The sequence below is a fragment of the Sminthopsis crassicaudata genome, chromosome 1 (genome assembly GCF_048593235.1).
Source record: "Sminthopsis crassicaudata isolate SCR6 chromosome 1, ASM4859323v1, whole genome shotgun sequence".
NCBI lineage: Eukaryota > Metazoa > Chordata > Mammalia > Dasyuromorphia > Dasyuridae > Sminthopsis > Sminthopsis crassicaudata.
The window spans coordinates 432,156,297-432,181,410 of NC_133617.1; the positions used below are offsets into that span (position 1 = coordinate 432,156,297).

General features: G+C 41.9%; 1 protein-coding gene across 1 annotated transcript in view; it reads right to left on the reverse strand.

Annotated features, from left to right (window-relative positions):
* LOC141550295 (uncharacterized) overlaps positions 1-25,114 on the reverse strand; it is a 155,855-nt gene that overhangs the window by 23,209 nt on the left and 107,532 nt on the right. Inside the window, exons 55-67 of the mRNA XM_074280791.1 lie at positions 24,467-24,588; positions 22,733-22,873; positions 21,498-21,611; positions 19,981-20,109; positions 18,605-18,766; positions 18,061-18,225; positions 10,753-10,918; positions 9,500-9,684; positions 8,293-8,385; positions 7,205-7,409; positions 6,715-6,902; positions 6,444-6,541; positions 1,852-2,036 (exon numbers count right to left, since the gene is read on the reverse strand). Coding sequence (XP_074136892.1) covers positions 1,852-2,036; positions 6,444-6,541; positions 6,715-6,902; positions 7,205-7,409; positions 8,293-8,385; positions 9,500-9,684; positions 10,753-10,918; positions 18,061-18,225; positions 18,605-18,766; positions 19,981-20,109; positions 21,498-21,611; positions 22,733-22,873; positions 24,467-24,588 — 1,953 coding nt within the window. The remainder of the gene's footprint in view (positions 1-1,851; positions 2,037-6,443; positions 6,542-6,714; positions 6,903-7,204; positions 7,410-8,292; positions 8,386-9,499; positions 9,685-10,752; positions 10,919-18,060; positions 18,226-18,604; positions 18,767-19,980; positions 20,110-21,497; positions 21,612-22,732; positions 22,874-24,466; positions 24,589-25,114) is intronic.

Genomic DNA, 25,114 nt, shown 5'->3' on the forward strand with positions numbered 1-25,114 from the left:
TCTACTGCATCCATCGAGTCCCATGTTCGCAGCTCTGGAGGTTTTGTGGTGGCCGGTGGGAAGCTGAGATGATTTTGGGAGAAGTTAATTCAGGTTGCTTTCATTGGGGATCTTTTTCTTTTCCCACTATGTTAGCAGGCTGCTTGGACTACAAAGACCCTGGAAGTCAGCGTTAGGACTCTAGTGCAGCTTTGTAGCAAGCCATTTAATTTCTGTGGGCCTCAGTTTCCTAGATCAAAGTTTATTACATTGTGGGTGGCAGTCTTGTAGCTGAACATGGGGGTTGCTAAATTATGAGTTACTATCAGTAAATATTTGATTTATAAACCTGTTTTATGTGCCTATAGAGCTGAGGTTGAGTATAAATTTCTTGGGTGAAAAGGGCTCGTGAGTGGAAGAAGTTTAAGGAGCCCTGGACTTAATAATTTCTTGTATGCTTCCTAGATGTAAATCTTATGCTCCTATCCTTTGCTTCATCAAAAAGAAGAGAAAAGAACTGAAACCCTAACGGGGAGTGAATGTCCAATACTAGACACACAGTAAGTGCTCAGCAACATGTGCCATCTCCATTTTGTGGCCGGCCAATCACAGATGGGCTTCACAGGAAGAGGCCCCTCGGAAGGAGGCAGTGTCCATCCTCATTTCTGCATCAGATGGGGCTCCCACATGATGTGGTTACAGTGGTTGAAGTGGAGACAGAGACCATTCATTCTCAAGCAGGAAAATAAAAATCCCAGCTCCTCTCTCAAACCAAATTTCCCTGGAGGCACCATTTTCTAAAGTTTATTGGTCTTTTCCCAGTAAGGAATCTGGCTCTGCTCTTGCTTCTCAATCTACAGCCCCCTGAGCCTGGCGTGGGGGGTTGGAAGAGGTGGAGGGTAAGTCTGGATTTAATTATCATTCGTTTTGCCTTCTGACTTCCTGCTTTTTAAAAAAGCTCCTCTTGGTTCTGTGTATTATATGAGCCCCACCTCCCACCCCTCAACTTCCTTTGGAATCAGAGGGGTCCCCTTTGGGCTTTGGAACCAGCTGGCTCCAAGGCTTGGGAGGAGGTCTAGCTTCCGTTCGCTGCTGCCGCCCACTATAGAGGACTGCTTTCTCACCCTTTCCACTCTCAAACCTTGGCCTTTGTGCAAGAATCCAGATTTCTGTCAGACATTTAAACAAGAGTTCCTAACCTTGGGGTCTGGGAGCTTGCTATTGTAACAAATATTTTGAAAACTATGTTTCAACATAATTGGTCTCTTTTATAATCCTATGGATTTTATTTTAGGCATTTAAAAACATTATTCTGAGAAGCAGTCTATAGGCTTCTCAGAAGTGCTAAAGGGGAAATAGCAAAGGTTATGAACCGCTACTACTTTAGGGGTTAGTCCAGTTCTGAGCACTCAGAAAACAATTGGTCCCATTTATGAGTTCTACTCCCTTTCCCTAGAAACTGGTTTTTCAAAAATGTGCTTGTCCAACCCCAAATGATACAGCGAGCCCAACCAGATTGAGCCTCTCAAAATGAGAGAGGGAAGAGCTGAATTCAAATGCCAGCCTCGGGCACATAGGATGTGTGATTATGGAAAAGTTACATGAGCTGTCTGTGGCTCAGTCTCTCATCTGTAAAATAAAGAGATTGGGTTTAGTGGTCATTAAGGTCCATTGCTGGCTTTAAATTCTGATCTTTCCTTCTTTGATGCTATGTCATCAGATATATCATTTATCATCTTTCTTCTTAATCACTACTGATTTTTTTTCTTAAAAGGGTGTGGATAAATAGGATAAAGAGGAGCTGGGAACTCCCATCTCACCCAACAAAACCCTTGGGGTTCCAAGGAAGGGGGAAGATGGATGGGGACTTACGTTCAAAGGGATTCTCCAGCAGCCGATGCTTGATACGATAATATTCTGCCAGGAGGTTGATGCCGTACAGCTCACGAAGGGGCTGCAGCAATTTTTCTTCGATGAGATAGTTGGTCACCTTGGCCAAGTCCATCGGCTGATCCCCTCCTGGCAGCACTGGAAGCCTTATCACCACAGAGCAATTCCTAGAAGGGACATACAGAGACCCCTGAGTGGGAATCAAGGCCTGCTTATCCCCCCTGAGAATCAGGAGTTCAGGGTAAAATGCAAATATAAACAGTACCGAAATGCAGGGTTGCTGTGAGATCAAATGGGATAATATTTGTAAAACTCAGTGCCTGACACACTGTAGGTGCTTATTCCCTTCCTTTTATTGCCTGATGGGGAGAGATTCTCTCTGTCTCCTTCCAGGTCCCTCCATTCAGTTCAATTACAAGCAATAAGCATTTATTAAACATTATCTAATGTGTGCCAGGCATTGTGCTAAATGTGGGCACTGAAGGATCATACCCTATATATACTTTTTCTTTTGGTTCTTTGTCTTTTTATTATGAAAAAAATGAATGAAAAGTTTGAATGACTGAAAAAAGCATTTATTAAGAAATGATGATGTGCCAAATAATGCATTAAATTCTAAGGTTGTAAATAGCTCTCAATAAACAAATAGCCCACATTCTGATAGGGAAACAATAGTTACAGAATGGATGAGGAAAGGAGGAGGCAGGGAAACAGGAAAAAGAAGGTCACCAGCAGTTGTCCATTTAATTAAATTCTACCAGTATTTATTGAGTGCCTATTAAGCACCAGAAACTCTATATTGGGACTACAAAGACAAAAAACAAAATGGTCCCTGCCCTTAACAAGTTTATATTCTTTTGGCCTATAAACTAGTGAACCTTCTTCCCAGAGGGTAGTGGATGGCCCCAGACATTCGTGTAGGAATAATGGAAGTCTTGTTCAAGATTGAGGTCAGTTTGTCAGTTAATGAACAGGAGGGGGAAGGAAAATCCCTTGGCTTTCCAAGGGAGCTACTCTGGGGTTTGACAGGGGAAGGCAGGCATTTTTCTCTTCAGCAAAGATTTGTTTGTGTTTTGTTTTGTTATTAAAGGAAGGGATGTCCTGCTATCTGGGTCTCAGAGAGTAGCTTCTAAATACTGATCTTTTCCTTTCACCTTGTCTGTCTCCTGGTCAGTTCCCAGCTATATGTAAAGACTTCAGCTTCTATTTAACCACCTTATTTTCTGAGCTCAGCTCAAATGATGTAGACCTGGGGATAGATGTAGTGGAAAGAAAGCCAGAGCAGAGAAGAGAAGAGAAAGGTTCTTCTTGACTTTAGATTTGGCTTCAGATACTTACTTAGCTGAACAAGTCACTAAACTTCTCAGACTCAATTTCCTTATCTATGAAATGGGGATGCTGATAGTAATAATAACATCTATCTCACAGGGTTCTTGTGAGAGTCAGATATCATATTTAAAGCACTATATAAATGCTACCTATTATCATTACCATCAACTTCAACAATAATAATAACAAACCAGGATATTCTTAAGCACTTCAGCAACAAAATTCAATACACATTTATTCCACCACTATAATTCAACAAATCATTCTACCCCAGGAGGTGCTGGTCATACAGACAGATGACAGAGACCTGTCCTCCAGGAGATTGGGAGCTCAGGAAGGAAAAAACAAATAGGACATGATATCACTACAATAAAACGAAACTCTTTAAGAGTAGAAATTGTTTCCTTCATTGGATTCTTTCCCCAGGGCCTATCTTTGATTGATTGATTGAGAAGTGTTAAGTACAAAGGTAAAGTAGACAAGTCACTTAATCTCTGTTTGTCTCAATCCTCTGGAAAAGTAAATGGCACCACTTCAGTATCTGTGCCAATAAAATCTCATGGACAGCACTGGTGTAATATGGTCCACAGATCACAAAGAGCTGGACATGACCGATCAACAAGTGTAAAAGTGTGGCCTAAAGTGTTCCATAAAACAAGAGGAGGGAAAAATCACTTCTATTAAATAGTTTTTATTTTGCCAATTTATCATCTTTATTTCCAAATATATGTCTTTTCCACAAATACTAATGATCTCTTAATGGCCAAATCTAATGAATTCATGAATGACCCGTTCTCAATCTTCATCCTTCTTGACCTCTCTGAAACTTTCAATACTATCAACTCCTCCTCTAACTCATTCTTTTGAGGTTTCTGTGACACCACTCTATCTCTAGTCTCTTTCTATCTGTCTGACCCCAGAATTTTTTACTGGATCTTCCTTGAGGTTGGGCCTACTAAACATGGGTGTCTACCAAGGATAGGTCTTGTGCCTTCTTCTTTCTTCCCTCTATATTATTTTGCTTGGTAATCTCATCAGCTTCCATAGATTTAATGATCACCTTTATGCAGGTGATTCACAGATCCACTTATCCAACCCTAACTTTTCTGTTAACCTCCAATTTTTCATCTCCACCTATCTATTGGACATCACTAGCTGGATGTCTCACAGATAGCTTAAACTCAACTTGTCCAATATTAATTTCCTTTCAAGTTTCTCCCCTTCCTTTCTTATTATTTTTGAAGTTACCATTCACTCTTCCCAATCTCCCAGGCTTTTATTCTAGGTATCAGCCTCAGCTCCTTAGTCTTTCTCCTTTCTCTCCATATCTAATCTGTTGCCAAAGTCTATTTTAATTTTGTACGTTGAATTGATACCTTTTCTTTTTATTTCCCTTTCTCCTCCCCTGCACCTTGGTGCAGGTCCCCATTACTAGACTATTTTTAAAAATATTATTCTTTTTTAAATTAATTTTATAATTATAATTTTTTTGACAGTACATATGCATGGGTAAATTTTATTTTACAACATTATCCCTTGTATTCAAATTTTCCCCTCCCTTCCTCTGTTCCCTCCCCTAGATGACAAGCAATCCCATACATGTTAAATGTTTTACCGTATATCTGCCTGTCATCTAGGGGAGGGAGTAGAGGGAGGGAGGGGATAATTTGGAAAAATGATTACAAGGGATAATGTTATAAAAAAATTACTCATGCATATATACTGTCAAAAATTTTTTATAATTTAAAATAAAAAAAATTAAAAAAAAGTTTTACTGTATATCCTAGATATAATATATGCATCACTGGACAAGTGAGCATCACTGGCAAGAGCCTTTTGACTAGTCTTCCTCAAGTCTTTCCCTCCTCTGGACCACCCTCATTTTTAGCTGTTTTAACAGATTAAATACAAAATCCTCTTTGCCTTTAATGCCCTGCATAAGTAGGCCTCTTCTAAACTTTCCAGTCTTTTTTTATACCTTACTCACACATATTGTATTATCCAATGACACTGGTCCATTTGCTGTACATTGACACACAAGGCATATCATCTCCCTAATCAGACCATTTTTACTGTTTGTTCCCCATACCTAGGATCTTCTTCATCATCATCCTGGCTTCAAGACCCATCCAAAATTCTACTCTCTACAAGAGTCCTTTCCTGATTCCCTTTAATATTGGGGTCTTTCCTCAGTTGTTTATTTCCTCTCTATCTGGTTTGTACATAGTTATTTACGTGTTTTTCCCATTAGACTATGATCTCCTTGAGGGCAGGGACTATTCCTTATTATTGTTTTGCCTTTCCTTGTATCCCCAGTGTTTAGCACAGTATCAGTGCTTAATAAACACTTATGGCATTGATCTGTTGAGTCTTCTCTACCCAGACAGCCATACTTTATAACAAAGAGTAAAAAAGGAGGAGGAAAAAACATTTAACAAAACTAATCAACATGTTGGTTGGGTCTGATAGTCTATGTATGGTTCCCCATTTTTGTGAAAAAGGGAGAGAATTTCATTGTCATCTCTTCTTCAGGGCCACACTTGGTCATTACCAGTACAAAGAGTTCAGCTTCTTTTTTAATTCTTCTTTTATCTGAATAGCTACGGAAGGCTCTCCTGGTAAAATGGTGATGACGAGCTTTGAAAGTTGAGTTTCAATGTTAAGAAAAAAGGTGGGAATCGATTCCCTGTGTGAGCAAAGTCCTGGAGTTAAGAGGTCAGGAGAGGAATAGGGAATCATAGGGAATCACAAACTAACACAGGTTGACTGAACAAAGGCTATGGGAAGGGGAATAGCATGAGTAAAACTTTAAGGCAGATTGGGGAGAGCCTTGAATGCCTAAATCAAGAATTCATTCTTTATAATGTTGAGAGTAAGTAATACATTAAGCAGATCATTTGGGCAATGATGTAAAGAATGAATTAGGGAAGCTTTTGGCTTCTCAGGTCAAATAGGGGAAATCATGGGTACTCTACCTAGCGAACAAGAACACAGTGGGGCTTAAATAGCAGATGAGAAAGGCAGCAAGGGGTACCATAAAGGCCAGAGAACTGTCCTCAAGAAAGCCTGGGTTCAAATCCCACTTCTGACATATAATGGTAATATCTGACAATACTTGGACAAATCCCAGGCAGCTGTCCACAAGTAGGAAATAGAATATTCATCTTCAGGGCAGAAGAAATTTCCTCTCTGAGAGTTTCTGGACCAGAACGACAACAACAAAAATGTGTCCTTCACCCCATTACCTCGCAGAGAAGCTGTAAATATTGGACAAGGGTTTCCGTAGTCTTCTTATTGCTCTGGAGAATTTGGCTTCTGCCCATTTCAGTATCTGGTGGGCAGCCTGGTGAAGAAGGGGTCAAAACGGCTACAATAAGAATTCAGTCTCCCATTCTCTGTAGTCATGGTTTTTGTGGCTGCCCCTTCTCTCCCAGGGTGCTCAGTATCGGCCCAATGGGGTACCTGGGACACCAGGGGGAAGGGGATGGGAGGAGATGCCTTCTGTCTGGCACTCACCAGATCCAGGGCGCCCTTCACAGCTCTTAAGGAGAGCAGGACTGGCCTGGTGAGCCAGGTGTCTGTCATCCCCGAGGGCACACAGGCCTGCATCCTCCTCAGAGCCTCCTCAGTCCTTTCCTGCCATACCTCATCCAGGGGTTTGAGGGTGACTTCGTAGTAGGCATCCTTCAGCGTGGCTAATGGCTCTGTAAAAATTAACTGTCTCTAGCTCTGGAGTCCTCTGGGAGCTCCCACGTGGGTGACAGCAAACCAAAAAGGACCAACCTTTCCAAGCCCAGTCTTACTAAGGCCTCTCCAAGAGCAGAAGTCCCAGCACTCAGGCATCAAACAAGCACTAGTCTGAATATCCAGCACCTAGAATAACCTAGAAAATCATTCTAAAGGCAATTTCTTTTTTCTGCTTAGTTCCTGGGAGACTCTGGGGAATAATGGAGGGCAAATGGGGAGCAAAATGAGACACAGCAAAGTCAAGGGAATGGTTACTTACTTTGCAGCTCGCTCTGTGTCTGTTCCATCAGCCTTTGGAGCCTCTCCAGGTGCAGAGGGAGGTGATGTCTCAGCAGCTGCCTGGCTGAGCTTTGCCTCCACAGTCCAGCTGCAGCTCTTCCCCCTGCCTGTAGTGCTTTCACAGCATCCTGGGACATCTGCAGGACCCAGCCAGCTGTACTGTCCAGGAAGTCAATCTGTTGCACCTGCCAGCCCAGAGAGGAAATCCCCTCCTAACTGTCAGCAGCTTTGAAGGCTGGAGAGTATCCTCCAGCATCTTCATTCTCTAAAGAACCCACGCCTTTCTGGGAAGTTTTGGCTCTATTCCCAGTGCGCCAGGGCCTGTATCTGATATAACTTTAGATATGGAGAAGGTTTCCTTCATCTAAGAAAGAGAAGGGTTCGTGTGAGATAGGGATTTTCCATACATATGGGACCCCTCCCTGATTCAGAGAATTCGGTCCTGGACTCCAGAAAAAGGGCATCAGCTTTCAGGAAATAGTAGCCCTCCTTCATATCTTTTTATCATTCTAGAGTCCTTCTGATTCTTTCCATCTCGTTATCATTTTCCTCTGGCGCCCAATATTTCTCCTCCCTTACCCCACATCCCCTCCAAATTCTTATGCTCATTGGCCACCCAATTTTCCCAATAGTTCCATAACTAGTCAGGGTAACAGAGTTAATATTTGTGTGCCCTCTCAGACAATTTCACCCTCAATAGAAGCAAAATCAAGCTGAAAGAAAGCTGATGATGGCTGAAACTGATGCCCTGTTACCAAAGTTCAACAATTGAGGGAAAGGAGACCCAGAGAGCTGAACTGACTTCAATGGATGGATCACATAGGAGGTGATGGAGCAGAAAAGCTTTGAGCCCCAACCTACTTCCTCCTAGCCTAAGTCTCTTGTAATTTAGACCATCTACTCCTCAGAAACCAAAAAAGGGGAGTGAAGACAAAGGAAGCTACCAGCCCACCCCAGATAAAGAGAGGGAGAGGGTTCAATAGGAATCATGGTCTTCCTCAGTGAGTGAGCTCCTTCCCCAGAACCGTTCAGCAATAGAAAAGGCCATGCTTGGCCAGACCCACGCACCAGGTCCCGGAACTTCTGCAGGTAGGTGTCAAACACTTGGAACTTCTCCACGAGTCTGGCTTGCAGGTGAGACCCAACCTCGGCCAGTTTGGACTGAGGAAACAGGAAAGTAGGACTGGGTGAGGTAGAGACAGCTGGAGTCACACTTGTTATAGGCTCCTGAAACTGGAGCTAGGGACATAAAGCCCGAGGAGAGCCCAACAGGTTATGTGAATGGTAAAAGTTTGCCCCAGGGCCTATCTTCAAAGGGAAGCTCTAGTTGTGGGGATTTAGAGAGAGAGAGTAGCTTTAAAAATTAGACTTTGTTTGCTTAAACTTTAACACTTGCAAATAATTTCTTATATTAGTATAATATATGTTACATGATGATCTACAATAATTTATTAATCAACTGACTTAATGCTACAAATAATCCCTTGCACACCTGTATTATTATTAATTTCAGGATTTTTTTTGCAGAAATTATTCCACCTTGTCTTTATGCTCTCCCCAGCCTGAGTAGATACAGCAGCTAAGGAACATTCTCCCCACTAGACTACTGAAGAAAAGGAAACCAAAGAGGTGGGTTGATTTTTCCAATGTATTATGATGGGTCACATAGGAGGTGATAGAGCAGAAAGTTGAGCCCCAAACTACTTCCTCCTAGCCCATCTAATTTAGACCATCTACTACTCAGAAAACAAAAAGGCAGAAGTGAGGAGAAAGGGAATGGAAGCGACCTGCCCACCCCCAACAAAGAGGGGAAAATATGGAAAGAAAACCCAAAGATGTTGTCTTTGTAATCTTTGAGTCTTGACTTTCCAAATGCCATCTCCTTTTCCTCTTCTGATATATTATCCTTCCTCCCAAGTCTCTGCTCTGGGGCCTTCCTGTCCCAAATTGATGACTCCCTCCTCAGGACCACCATTTTAGGAAAACCATCAGCCCTAGTTCACATCACTCTTGCCTCAACAGTCCAGATTTTTTCTCTTCCCCTGAGGCTGATCCTCCCTACTCACTCCTTATATGACTCGTTTTCCTACATTACAATGGAAGCTTCTTGAAGGTGGGGGCCATCTTTCTTGGTTGTATTTGTACCTTCTTCACTTAGCACAGTGCCGGCACATATGAATGCTCTATTTTCTATGAACCGTGATTCTAAATGGCCACTCAAGCATCTCCCCCCCCCCAACATATAGCGCCACACGGAGGCCCCTTACAGGTTTACCTCCACGTTTCCAATTGGAGTGATGCAGCCGTGGGCAGTCAGGCTTAGACTCTGGTTGGCAGCCTTGAGGACCAGCTGGCCCAAGGGTTCATTTTGCCCACCACTGACACGGAGTACAGCCTCAGCTTTGGCCACCAGCCTTCCATCAGAGCAGGTGCTGATCTCCACACCCTCCTCCTTTGGCCCTAGGGCAATAAAGAACAGATGCTTCTCCTTTAGTTTCTGACACTGGCCCCTGAAGGGAGAAGGGACACACTCATAATAGGCTGGATATTAAACTACCACACACGTATATACCTAGATATAGTTATACACATATTCGACAATTTTGGGGAGAGAGCACTAACATGTATGAAGAAAGTCTTCACGTACAAGGAAGCCCTTTAGCTGAGCCTTATAGGAAGCTAGAGGGTTTTTTTTTCCTTTTTTTCTTCTTTTTTTCCCCTGAGGCTGGGATTAAGTGACTTGCCCAGGGTCACACAGCTAGGAAGTATTAAGTGTCTGAGACCAGATTTGAACTCAAGTCCTCCTGACTTCAGGGCTGGTAGCTGTCCCTAGAGATTCTATGAGATGGTGGTAAGGAGGGAATATATTCCAAGCATGGAAGCAGTCAATTCAAAAGACAGGAAGCACATTTTGGCATTCTTCACATTTAACAGTGCAGAACACACAAAAGGTGTCCCATAAATGTTGAATCAGAATGAGATTAGGTTACTTGGCTGAATTATCTGGGTTTAGGTGACATTCTTACTCCAAAGTAAGGCCTAAGGAATGCCTGAAGACAGACTAGTAACAATGAAAGAGGCAAATTTTGGTTGGATATATGATCAGGGGCCTTTAAGCCCTGACTGGATAACCACTTGCCCAATAAGTTACAGGGAGATGCTTTTTCAGACATGGCTTAGAAAAGATCACCCTAGAAGGCTCTTTCCACTATGAGACTTTTTTTCTGAATAATATACATATTTCAGCCATGTTTTCAGTTATGTCTAACTCTTTGTAACCCTATTTGGGGTTTTCTTGCCAAAGATACTAGAGTGTCTTATCATTTCCTTCTCCAACTTCTTTCACAGATGAGGAGACTGAGGCAAACAGATTAAGTGATTTGCCCAGGATTACACAACTAGTCAGTGAGGCAGATTTGAACTAAAAAAACAAGCCTTACTCCAGTTGCAGCACTCTATAATCAGAGCCACCTAGTTACCCAAAATACACATACATACTCCCATAAAGTTACTGTTGCCTTCACCTACCTTTTCCATATGCTAGGTAAGCTCGGAGACAGTCTGGAGTCCGGGAAGCTGTCAACTTCAACTTTTCCTCTCTTTCCATGCTCCCCTGTAGCAGGACTACCTTCCGAGAGGCTGATTCGGAGACCCTTCCCAGCAGGCTCACTTGCTGATTTCCAGGGGCCCTCATCTATAGCGGAGAGAGAAACTCAAGCCCATTGGATTGATCATAATCCTCTCCTAGCCTCCATTAACCGCAGCGCCCAAAAAGGCATGTCTGGGGATGTGCTGAGTGAAGGGAAAAAGAACAATAGGATTGACCATCTTCCTAATCTTCTTTGGCTCCCCAGATTCCCTCCCTCTTGATTAATAATGATATGTGTGTGGCAGGAAAGGAAATTAAGGTTCTGAAGTAAAAGAATAAGAGAGACTAATTGATTGTGAATCGAAGTATAGTATTTTCCCCTTTTTGTTTGCTTTTATTTTTCTTTCTCATGGTTTTTCTTTTCTTGAATGACATGACAAATATGGAAATACGTTTAAAAGGATTGCATATATTTAATCTATATCAAATTGCCTGCTGTCTTGGGAAGGGGGGGAATCAGGGAGGGAGAGAGAAAAATGTAAAACATAAAATTTTACAAAAATGAATGTTGAAAACTATCTTTTCATGTATTTGGAAAAACAAAATACTATTAAAAATGAGAGACTCTCTATATAAGGAAATGGTATCCTAGGTAATATGGGCATCAAACTGCAGGCTCCTTTGCTCCCAAAACATTTCCATCATTGACCCACCAACCCAGTTATATAGAGTCACAGAACGAGTTCTTCACCTTTAAAACACAGCCAAGGAGGAGAGAAAGTGTGGTACATACAAGCACAGAGTTTGGAACCCAAAGACTTCTAATCCTGCCTTTGTCACTTGGGAAATTTTGAATAAGTCATCAGACCCTCAGTTTCCTCATCTATAAATGAATGGATGACTTACCAGGGCTCTTCTAGCCCTTATCCTATAATATATAATATAAACCATGATGTGATTTCCTGTCTGAGTTGAGCATTTCCTAAGAGAAAATAGATGCTAAAAGTATTTTGGAAACTATATAGCACTACTGTATGCAGGATAAGAATTGCAGCTCTAGATAGAGCTAGAAGACTATCTAATCCAACCTCTTCATTTTACAGCTAAGGAAACTGAGGCTCCGAGCAGGTTAAGTGAATTCTCCAAAGTCACACTGGTAAAGACGAATTTTAAAGTCCATATACCTTCCATGGTCTAATGCTGAGGCTGCTAATTCTACCATGGGAGAAAGTAATAGGAATAGTTATTAAATTTTTCTGCAGTAATGAAAGCCCAGAGGCCATAAGGAGGGGGAAAAGCAACCCTTTTGCCTATGGATCACGGGCCCCAAAGGATTGGATATGACCCAAGAGGAGGGATGCTTGTCCAAGGAGATGGGGACATGTTTCCCTCCAGTATCTGCCACTAGATGGGGGTGTCGTGCAAGCAGAAGCAGCCAGCCTCCCCTCCCCAACACATCTCCAAAAGAGGGGAATTGAACATTTACTCAGGAGCCCAGGGCTAGCTCCCGGCTGTACTTTTGCATGGCAGTAGAAAGAGAGACCTAAGGACTGGGAATGCTGGCCAGTGTCCCAGAGCCAGGAAGAGCTGTCTCTTCTGCCCTGAGAACCAGAATGTAGCTTCAGGTGCAAGGTCAGCAATCCATTCTTTTGATCTTGCCAATTTTATAACCTTCTACAACTGGAAGGGACTACATACATTACTTATTTTTACAGATGAGAAAACAAGTCCACGAGGTTCTCTCTTCTTTGAAAACAGAAAGCTGAAAGCAAATTCAATTGTATCCATGACCTAGAAAGATCTGCTCAAGGTCACACAGAAAGCAATCAGCAGAGGTAGAATTTGAAAGCAGGTTCTTTTCCTTCAGAGCCAGAATTCTTTCCACTGGATGACAGAATCTGACTGGTTTTGGTGTGTCTGTTGAGGACCAGGTGTCATCATTTCAGGACCCCCTGAAGGAGCTCTAGCTTGCAGTTCTTCCCCAAACCTGGGGAGGTATAACTTGGCTCTAGCTGCAAGTATTAGGTAATCTATTGCCCCATCTCCTCTCTGTCTCTTTCTAAAGAGAAAGCTGGAATCAAGCTTATCTGTGCCCACAACCCAGAGAGGAGTTATACTAAAAAGAATCTGATCACACAGCTGTTATCCCTGCTCCTCTGCTGTTTTATGCCAGGATGGTCCACCAGCAAGCACCCTGTCAGGAAACTGAGTCACTTCCATCGGAATTGACTTAGGAAGATTCTGCAGATCACCTGGCAAGATAAGGTACTAGACTTTGAGGTCCTTTCTTGAGCTGACCTCCAATTATTCAAACTGTCCTTCAGAGAGCATAACCCTGATGGGACGGCTACACTGAACACCAAACATGTTTGTCTACAAGACTATTTTATAGAGAACTTACACAAGACAAGCCCTCACACAGAAGTCAGGAAAAGTGATGTGAGGACACCCTCAAAGTCTCTGAAGAACTTCACTATTGAGAAGCATGGGAGATCCTGGCACAAACCACCAGCTTGGCATGATTGCATCAAAGAATGCTCTGTATTCTGAGTGAAGCAGTATTGCAGTAGCTCAAAAGAAGCACGAGATGCACAAATTTAGAGACTTCTGCCCTCCAAACTTTTGACTATTTGTGTCCGACCTGTGGTAGAGCATTCTAAGTTCATATTGATTGATCAGCCACTGTGGGATATACTGTACCTTGTTCTAACATAATGATGTCATTTTGGCTGCTTAAGACATAGGGGTTGTACCAGAAAACCAAGCATGATCCTCACATCCTTGCACACACACACACACACACACACACACACACACACACCACAGATATACAACATGCTTTCACAGAGAAAGATAAAGTAAGGCAGGTGCTAAATAGGGTAAGGGTGACCTACATACATTCTATTCTCCCTAACTCCCTCCCTTCTCATCCTGAAATACACACTCATCACAGGCTCCATCTTCTATGTTTTAGTGTTTTTAGTCCAGTCCAGTTCCTAAGCACCCTTTCCATATACTACCAGCACTCTGCTCACTTCTGACATCCCTCAATGTGTTCCCTTCTCCCAGAGAAAAATTGTTCCTCTTTCAAGTCATCCTACAACTGGGAAAAGGGTTCTTTCAATGTTCTAGCCAATGATGTCTCTAGCTTTCTCCCCCTTCCAACCCTCTCTCCAGATCAGAACCCTTCTTTAAGCCCTACTCCTTTCCCTTTAGAGAAGAGGTAGTCCCTCCTTCTTTGCATGTCTCCAAGAGAGAAGTGCCTAGCACTTCCAAGAATTCCTGATATTAGAGAATCCATTCCTTTTTGCTGGATGGGTGAGTCTGCAAATTAAAAAGGCTCTGATGGCTTGTCTCAATGCCCTGGTCAGAGGTCCTTTCTGTAAGCCCCCTTTCCTTTTTTCTCAGAGGGGTCAACAGGACTGAGGTAAGCCATTTCAATAATTCCTACATCCTCCTTTCTTCCTTCCTTGTCATCTGAGATGAATTTTGAGTTTAAAGGTACTTCCCAAAGAAGGGACTTTCCTTCTCACCTCTATCTGTAGGGCCTCTCAGAACTCCTGTGACCCTCAACACAGAAAGGATGCTGATCAGTCTTGAGATCTCTCCTGACTTTGACCCTGAATTTCACGGTGCTTTACAGTTTTCAAAATGGTTTAGCATATATGTTACCTTAGGAAATGGTCAGTTTTGAAGTTGAATTCTTACTTTTTGTAGGCTCAAAGAAATATAGGATGTTCCCAAAAATCCTGTCTCCGACACTTATTAGCTGGGCAAGTCATTTAACCCTTGCTTACCTTAGTTTCCTCTCTATAATGAATTAATCAATGGACAAATAAATGAAAAAATAAATAGTAGCACCTATTATTACCCTCGGGATGATGGTAAGATTAAGATGAGAGAATATTTAAAAAGCTCTTTGCTAACCTTCAAACACTATACAAGTGCTATGAGATGAGGATGATGAGGATGACAATAATGTAATTCAATTTTCACATTGCTAATTTGGGTATGGGAAACCTAGTATGATTATACCCTGGGGAATGGAGGTTTCTTACTGACCTCTAGTGGCTGTTTCCCTGTTCTCTCCTGCTTGCTTATTTGTTCCCCTTTCCCATCTTGATCCCAAGGATCACTGATGATCCAGGATTCCATATCAACAACAACAAAATCAGAGCATGCTCTGCCCACCAGTGCTGGGAAACAGCAAGGCTAGCCTTTGGGCCAATGCTTTCTCTTCCCACGACCTGCCACTTCAATCTACTTATTTGTCCTTCACTCTTGAAGAGGACCATGACCTCAGGGAGGTGCTGCAAGTCAATTGGATTTAAGTGAGGAGGGCTGTGGAAGGTCACCTGCCTCACTTTCCCTTCCAGAGCCACCTGGGACCAGTGGCAAGTTAGAGATCAGGAGGACTGGAGATGGCCCAGAAGCAATGGGACACCTTGGCCTTTTTGAGCTAAGGTCTCTGACAGGTCTTAGTTTGACTAAGGTTGCACCATTAAGTGATTAAGACTAGGTGACAATTGAGGCAAAGAATCTCCTCTTTTACATCGTCAAAAACAAAAATCCAAATAAATAAATCAATCTAGGAAGGGAAGACCCCCAGAGTTTCTGGCCAAGGTCCCAGGCCAAACCCCATTTGCTCATTGTGTGGGTCCTGATTGATTCAGAGTGGATGTAAATAGCAATCATTTCCGCTTTTAGGCACTTAATAAATGCTTGTGGGTTGATTGATGATTCAGTCAGATAATTATGTCCATTCAATGAATGGGTGGACCTCTTTGGCATCTGGTGAAGTCTATGGACTCCTACCAGACTGTTTTTAAATTCATAAAATGGAATTCATAGGATTATAAAGGAAATCAAAGATGAGTAAAAAAAAAAAAAGTATTTTCTCCCTAACTTCACAGACTTTCTTGAAATGTGGATTTCAAGATAACTGATAAATGAACCCCCTAGTCTAGAGTAAGGTAACTTGCTAACTCCTTAAAATGAGTCTTTCCAAAAAATATGTACTGAGAAAATACTCTTCTCAGCCAAGGAACTCTCAGATCCGGCAATGGTCTAACATTTTTTGTTGTTGTTCAATTGTTTCTTTCAATCATCTCCAGCTCTTCATGATTCCATTTTTTTTTTTTTTTTTTTTTTTTTTTTGGCAGAAAGGCTTACTGTTTCCTTCTCCAGCTCATTTTACGGATGAGGAAACAGGCTAACAGAGCTAAGTAACTTGTCACACAAGTAGTGAATGTCTGAGGCCAGATTTGAACTCAGGAAGATGAATCTTTCTTGATTCCATGTCTAGTCCTTTATCTCCTAAAGGACTCCTTTAGTCTTTCCTAATCCCTCTTATCTGCTACCAACTCCTCCACCCTCATTGCCTTATTTATATTTTGTATAGACTTATATGTATATACTTCTATTTCCCCCAGTAGGAGATAGAGTTCCTTGAAGATAGAGACTGTTTCTATCTCTAGACCTAGCACAGTGCCTGATATATAGTAGACATTTATTACGTGTCTGTTAATTCATATATATACAGATATAGGGCTCATGATTTGGAGGATGCAGTGTATACCAATAAGTAAAGGTTTGTAAAGGTCTGTACACTTAAATTAATCTCATAAACCCAGCTGAACTTGCCTCTGGGTGGAAATTCCTAGAAAGAGTGGGCGCTAGGCAGGTTTGGTGGATATCAGGCAAGCTGACCATGGAGGCACCCGTTGGATGGGTGGATGAGCTTTGCTAAAATTGTGGCTCAGCAAGATATCCTGGTACTAAAGATGTGCACTGAAGAGGTTCAATGTTAGATATGATTAGTAGAAGAACTGATCCCTGAGGCAAGCCAGCAGAAGGTTATGAAAGAGATCAGTTTAGTTCCAAGGTCCCACCCTTCGGGGAGATGGTCCAGTCTGAAATCCAAGTTATGTCAAACTCCTGAGACCCACCCTCTATAGAGGGTATTTGCCTCAGTTTGCCCATCTTTAAAATGAGCTAGAGAAGGAAAGCACTCTAGTACCTTTGCCTAAAAAACACCAAATGGGATCATGAAGAGAGTCAGACACAACTGGAAAACGACTGAACGTGTAGGAAGAGGTATTTGAACTATTTGAAGAAAACTAGAGACAGTCTCTAAGAGGCAGAGGTGAAGAGGAAGTGCGTTCTGGGCGTGCAAAGTTCCAAAGGGCACGGATTAGATGGGAGAAGAAGAGCAAAAAGTTCATAAAAGGGAGCAAAGTAGTACGGAAAGGCAGGTTGGAGGCTACCTGGGAAGGATGTTAAATATCAAAGAATGTGAATTTGAGCCTTAAGGTAAATAGATTCATACCTGACTTCAGTCAATTAACAACATTTACTAAGCATCTACAATGTGCCAGGCTCTGTGTTAAGTGTGGGGGATACTAGCAAATAACTACCTATGGGAGGGAAAACTGGAGATAAACCACAGAAGTAAGACATTAACATATTCTGAGATCTACATTGACTCTACAGAGGGGAGCTCCTAGGCAAATACTCTGCTTAGTTTAAAATGCACCCTCACTGTAACCTCTGCCCTTTTGCCCCAGTGATCTGGAACTCTTCACATAGAACCTGCCCTCACCCCTAACCCCCAGCACATCTCTCACTTGGCCTGCATCCAGATGTCCCAATTAATAAGACCCTCCTTGGGCCTCCCCCGTCCCCCACCAAGGATTACAATCAATCACTCCTCCTTTTAATCTCTCCTCACAAAGGCATGGGGAAATCTTCTTGGAAAGAGGCACCTCCTACAACTCTCCCACTCCCAGGCTCGCAGCCTCATCTTTAGACAATAAAGCTCTGATTGAAGCAAATCCCTGCAACTGAGTTCACTTAAAGGGAAATACCACTGGAAAGAATGTGATTCACTTGTAAATGAGCTAAAATTGCCCCTGATGAGAAAAGAAGAGTTATTGAGGCATTATTCACCCTGGTTAAAGACCAGTTCCCTTTTGGCTTTGTAATTATACATAATACTTTTCAAAATGCTTCCTAGTACATTAGCTTACATGACAGGCAGTGGGACCCAGAACTGACTCCCAGGGGTCACAAGGGGAGGTACTGACTTAATGCAGACTAGAACAATGTCTCCCTGAAATGAAAGACTAATGGATTTTTAAAGGACAGGGTCTTTGCCTGTTTTTTAAAGATTTTGGGAAACCAGGTCCATGTGTGCCCCTTCAAACTAAATGGCTTCTTCCCTCCTCACACTTAAGAGCTCTACTCACCTCTAGCTCTCCAGAGAAGTCCTGAGTCTTTGGGGTACTGTGGTTCCTGAGGGTTAAGACCAACACCAAACCATCCCCAGGATCCGGGGCAAGGCGGAACAGGCTCCTGGACTGTAGCATGAAGCTACCTTGGCTCAGCAGATGTTCTCCAGAGATCACAACAGCCTGGAGAGAGACATGGGAAGTCTCTAAGCTAAACAATGAAGCCTTCCCCACCAGGCTGACTGCCTCCTCAAAACAAAACCCAAGCCCAATTCAAGAAAACTATCGATTCTGTGTTCAAGGTGTCAAAAGACATTTCAGAGAGCCATATTTTTGTAAGGTAGACTATGGAGATCTCTGCTGAAAATGGAGTTAATATTACTTACAATGAAAATAATAGCATCAATGAGGGAACATCTTCACTTGGATGATGGGGGAAAGACTCTTGATCTTTGTTCCAGATGGGGTAGACAGCCTCATTAATTATCAAATCAACAGCCAATAATAATCATCCCTTCACCCCCTCCCAATCCCTTTCTACTATGAAGCAGATGCGACTTACCCTGGAAAGATCACAGAGTCCCAGGCTGAGAGAATGGCTGAGACGACTGAGGTAGTCAGTCTCTACTTCTCCCTGGAAGCTTTGTTTGGGGCAGGAGGTCAAGAAGATATTCTCTAGAGTCACTTCTGCATGGAGTCTATCTGACTGGAGTGGCAGGTGTTTCTGTAGGGAACAGAATAACCCAGAGAGGTTGGTGGTAGCTTTTTCAGTAAGAAAGAAAATGCCTGCTAAATTGGGTTTGACTTCTTGGTCACCCCTATAGCATTTGGCCCTACAGATCTTGGAGAGACACACTGTTCTTACCCTACAGAAAGCAGTGGGAGTGTGTTTTTCTCCACACAGGACAAGCCATACTATCATCTATGTATGTCCATGGTTATAGATACGTCCAAGTACTGTTGAGATTTACAGCAGGAAAAAGGAGAGCCCTCCAAATATATCTCCTCTCACGATCCAGTCTCTTGCCGATGTCAGAAATTCTACCTACCATTGGATTTCATTTCTTTATTAAAGGATCTATTCCCATTACTAGGGAAACATGACAGAAGAAGAACACAACTGTAAGGTGTTTATCAGCTTCTGAGCTAGTTTTTACAATGTAGGGCAGGTCCTAAAAGAAGGAAGGGAAGGAAAGCAAAGTTGAAGGATCCTTTTTCTCTAGGAGGTAAGGAGGAAAGAGAGGCAAAAAGAAAATACTAAAGACAAACTTTCTGTATTTCACAATTCTGTCTAGCACTAGCTCCACCCTAGCTTCCTGGAAACCAAAGTTCTGAGCTGGCTATCATAAGGTCTGGATGCTAGCATCGCTCTGGCTACAAGGCTTCCTCAAGTCATCCCAGGTACCTCTGGCAAATACCAGGAAGAGCCATCCTGTGGGCCTTCTCCCCTCCCATTTCTGTGTCCAACTACACCCCTATTTTCAGCTCCCCACTCCCAACACTATTCCCTAATATCTTAGTCATCCAACAGAATCTCTCTACTTGGGGTATCCCAGAAGAAAAGGTATGTTGCACTTTCCCTTCTGAAGCCACTATATCGTGGAGCCTTTAAATGCTAAAGCTGTCCAGGGTCAGCAGCCACTGCCTTCTGTGTGGAATAAAGCAGTTTATTTATGAAAGGACTGAAGAAGCTTCTCTGCTCTATCCCCAGGAAATCCAGCTATGGTTGAAAAAAATAAATGGAAATGAACACCAAATCCAAGAATCAAATCACCTCACATGCCATGGGATAACTCAGGTACCATTTTCTATGAAAGAAATGAGATGGAGTTAATGGTCTTCCTTCCAGGCTCATGAGAATAAGTAATTCAGAGATAATAGAAAACAGCCCCCCTCTTCCTGGATATCACAATATTGCTTTGGCTTTTCTCATGTTACCTCATATTTCAGACTCTGTTTGACTTTCCGGCTGTCCCAGGACAGATCAAGATGCTCGCTGAACACTACTGCAGTCTGAGTTACAGACCCACAGGCCTTGAGATTGCTCAGGGGCAGGAATTTCTGGAGCTAATCAAGGGAAAAGCATCGGTATTAATGATTCTGGGAAAAGGGTTATTTTTTTCTTTGGTATGAAAATTAAGTGATCATACTTTAGTAGTGTTCTCAGAGTTTAATAAAATACAGCCATACTCAGAGAGAAAGGGATAGACCAGCTAGCCGTCTTCAATTTATCCTGTCTGCATCATGCTTGCACAATGATGTTTATATATAAAACAATAATAATAGTCAATATTTATACAGTCTTTGCTATATTGCCATATAGTAATAAGTACCATATATACGTGTGTATATATATGTACATATATGTATATGTACATATGTTATATTATACAGTGCCAGACACTAAGCACTATTTTACAATTTCATCTTCTTTGGGTCTCATCAACAATGCTCTTATTATCCCCAATTTTTCATATGAGGAAACTGAGGCAAACAGAAAGTAAGTGACTTGTCCAGGTCAAACAGCTAATAGGTATCTGAGCTCACATTTGAACTCAGGCCCTTGGTCTAGACAGTGAGTTCTTTGAGAGCATATCTTGGATTTGGTTTTATTTTGCCTTTTTTTGATATTTCCAGAGCAGAGCACATATCAGGTGCTTAATAAATGCTCGTTAACTTTACTTTGATATCTCTTCTTGCCCTAAAAGCCAAGTCTGGTCACAAAACCTGAATCCTGATCCAGAAATCTAGTGAGGTAGATTGGTTGGTTAATATAAAACACAGAATAGAACTAAAATAATAATAGCTTAATATAAAAGAAACATCTTTGGAATTTGAACTTGATGTAGAATTCTGTTCCTCTTTGCCTAACTTTTCTGGCAGAAAGGCATTGTGTTTGTGCCAGAGAATTGGAGGAATAACCGCATTTCTGTGTAGCATCATGGCCAAGGCCTGTACGGAGTACCACATCTCGATCTGTGAGCATCCAAATCAAAGCATTTCCAGAGTATTTGCTATGTGTAAGGCTCTGTGCTAGATGCTGTGGATATAAAATTGTTTTTTGTTGCTGTTATTATTTTTTTTAATATTAAAGTCCACGTCCTCAAAGAGCTCACATTTTCTGGGGGACATAAGAACTATGATGAAAATGAAGGTTTTAGAACAACCATCAAATGAACTTAAAGACTTATGACTCCCCCAAACTCTTCCTCTCTGAGCTGGTGGAGACTAATTCTTAAAGGAATGTATATATTCTGCAATGATCCCTGTTGTAATAGGACCCCTGTTGGGGGCAAAAGCTGTTTCCTTTTTTTGTGTGTCCTTAGCACATCCTTGTTGATGGTAGCAGGGGTTGACTGCGCCCTTGGAGCTGATGCCCAGTGGTTGCCCATGGTATTGCCCTCTCAATCCCCAGACCCTTTCAGAGAGGGATCCTCCCTCCCCGTCACAGGTACCTGTCCTGAGGTTGCAGTCAGACAGCCTTCCCAGATGGTCATGATAGCCTCTGACCTATCTGCCCAAAGGAGCTGGAAGTTGACAGGTTTCCCCCTATTCCAGGCAAGTTGTACCTATAATCAGAGGTGAGAATCAGATGTGCTTCAGAATAACAGGACTGGACTGGCAGCCCCCATTTCTGCTTTGTACCAGGCTCCAGTGCCTACACTAGGTCTCCAAGCAGTAGACTTGTCCCATGGCTGAGATCTGGGTACCATATGGAGAAACCAAAAGAAACCAGGGCAGGAAAGACCTTATCTTCTCTCCTCTCCCTTCTTTCCTTCCCCTCCCCCTCTCTTTTTTCCTCTCATCATCCTTCTTTTAAGGATGGATGCTAAATAATCCATGCTTAACTGCAGCCTGCTTGGGGGAGGTGGGGGAAAGGAAAGTAAAAAGTACACAGCAGAGAACAAAAGAATAACCTACAAGGAAGCAAAGATGGACAATTATGAATATTATATTCTATTATATATGCTTTCTTGAAATGGAAATTTATTCTTATTTTGAATCCTCTCTCATATCTTGCTAGGCATATGGCAATCTTGTGTTTTGTTTTTCTTTCTTCTTCTATTTTGTTTTTTCTTATTTTGTATTTAGTTTGACATAAAAAATAAATGCATTTAAAAATAAATAAAACTTTAAAAAAACATAGATGCCATCTGTCTTGAACAGTTTTGACAATGACCTACCTGGAAGCAGGGGATTCTTAAAATCACAATATCTCAAGTTAGAAGGGGACTCAGAGGAAAACTAGTCCTATTTCTTTATTTTACAGATGAGGAAACTGAGGCCCAGAGAAGTTCAGAGCCTTGTTCTAGGACATATAAATCAGAAATTATAAAGTGGGATTTGAACCTAGATCCTCTGATTACAGAGATTCTTTCCACTTCTTAGAAATCTTTGTAGTTTTCAAAATAATATTTTATTTTTTACACAAAGATGATTTTTAACATTTATTTCTTATAACATTTTGAGTTCCAAATTTTCTGTTTTCCCTCCTTCCTAAGATGGTAAGTAATGTGATATAAAACTTTTGTAATTTTAAAGAATCAAATAATAGTATAAGCCCCATTTTTTTTTCATTTGAAATATGACTGTTCTCTTAAATGTTAAGAATTCTAGGTAGAAAAAGCCAATTGCAATCCATTTCTGTCTCTTTACCCCCTCCCTGTTTCTGTCCCTTTACCAATCTCACCTGTTGCTTGTATCTGCTCCCCCTCCTCTCTGCCAGGCCCTTGGCTTCCACGTGGCTCCAGGACAGGTTGAAGGGATGCACAAATGCCACCTGGCCATCCACTTGATCTTTTCCCAGCTTTAGCGAGGAGGAGAGCACCACCTAGCCAGAGTCAGAGGTCAAAGAGAGAAATATCACACGGGCACTGAAGCTCTGATTGTCGCCCACACCCCCCCTCCCAAACCCTTCACTCCCAAGTAACTCTATGGGTCTTAGTTTCTCCATCTGGAAAATAATAAAGGAATTGGACTAAATGAGCTCCAAGATCCCTTTCAGTTCTAAATCAATGATCTTAGGATCATTTTCAATAGCTGGGACCTCCATTCAGGGGAAAAACAGGCAGATAGTAAAATATTCTTGTCCCCATTCATGGGCCCTTAGATCACAAAGAGTTATAGGTACCACAATGCCTGCCACAGGAATGCTTCATAAAATATTGTTGATTGATTTATTGATTTGCGGGTTTGATATTTGTGAAACTTAGCTCTGAGGCAAAGAAAGTTAGATGTCCCCTGAAGACCCTTGGAAGAACATTCCAAACTGGAGATTTGGTCCCCAGAACCCAACATTTGTTAGTTTGAATTTCCCTGAGTCGTGCAAAGCCTCTTCTTCACTTGATCTGACTGGGACTCTACCTTGTAGGAGCTAGGGTCTCTACTGGGAGCAGTCCCTCTGACTTATCCCCTAATTTACTTTTATCCCTTTATCTTGTGCCTTCTGCTTGAACCCACCCACTAGAGGCAGAAGATTCTAAAGAATCAGTTCAAATAATTTAGGTGAGAAGGAACTATAGACCAGGGACCATATTATGTCATGCTCAGAGTTAATTGGAGAGGAGCTTTTCAAGCTCACTTACTCACTCACCATTGTATATAATTTAGCTGTCACATTTTTCCTCTTGTCTTTAAATGTATGAGAGATATAGTAGAAAAAGCACTGAGCTGAGAGTCAGGAGACTTAGCTCTTGTCTTACCTCTATCATAGACCAATGGTGTGAATTTGGACAAGCCACATCAACAACAAATAAACATTTATTAAGCACCTACTGTGGCTGCATTAGAGAGAGTGCTGGACCAATGTTCAAATCTGGTCTCAAGACAATAACTGTGTGGCTTTGGGCAAATCATTTAACCTCAGTTTCTTTATCTATAAAATGAGCTGGAGGAAGAAATGGCAAACATTCCAATACTTCTGCCAAGAAAATCCCAAATGGGGTCACAGAGAATCAGACATGACTGAATAACAATAAGCATCCATTGCTTATTGGACAGCACTATGATAACCATTGGGAATTTTTAAAAAAAGACAAAATACAAGATAGTCCTTATGTAAATAGCTATGTAGAAACAGGATATAAACAGGACAGATTGAAAATAAGCAATAGAGGGAAGACTCTAGATTAAGAGACTGGGAAAAATCTTTCTTGCAGAAGGTGGCTGAGATTTGAAGAAAATCAGAAAGCTCCTGTGTAGCGAGCTGTTCGTCTCTAGAAGCTGCTGGATCGCTCTCTAACCCTCTATCAAGACAACCTGAGTTCTCACTTAGTAATCCTAACACTCCTGAATCCCAGTTCCTTGTCAATCAAATGAAGGGGCTGAATTAAGTGGTCTCCAAGGTGCTTTTCAGTTGTCTGACATGGGATGATTTTTCCTGATGTTTTGCTTCCTGTCTCTCTTCTCCCCAGATTGTTTTTACCTGCTCCTTGCTGTTCCATTCAATGACTACATTATTGTGATGGCTGTGAACTGAGTGGAGCAGAGACATGGTGATCTTGGAATGCTGAGGAAAAGGGATGGAGAGAGGATGGACAAGTTCCACTGTAAGAGAGGGGAGAAAAGTTGGGGGAGAACATAATCAGGGCTGTTTACCAGTGGCTACATTTTTCCATCACACAATCATGGCATAGATAGATCACTGGGCCTGGAATTAAAAAGACTGTTCAAGTACAGCTTCAGAGACTAACTAGATATATGACTCTGGGCACTTAAGTCGCTATTTACTCTCTGAGTCACTTCAGTTTTGTCAGCAGCAAAACTGGGACACCACCAAAAAAAGAAAACTCCAAACTGGGAAGCACCTACTTCCCAGGATTGTTGTTGAGGATCAAAAGAGAGTAATTGTGCTTTTCTCCTTCCTTTTTTCCTTCCTTCTTTCCCTCCCTTTCTCATTCTTTCCTTCCTTATTTTCTCCTTTTCCCCTTTCCTTCCTTCTTCCTCCTCATCTTCCTTTTCCCCTTATTTCTTTGCCTTCCTCCTTTCTTCTTTCCCTCTCTCCTTCATTCTTTCTGTCCTTTCTTCATTCCTTTTTTCCTTCCTCCCTCTTTCTCTTTTTCCTGGAACCACA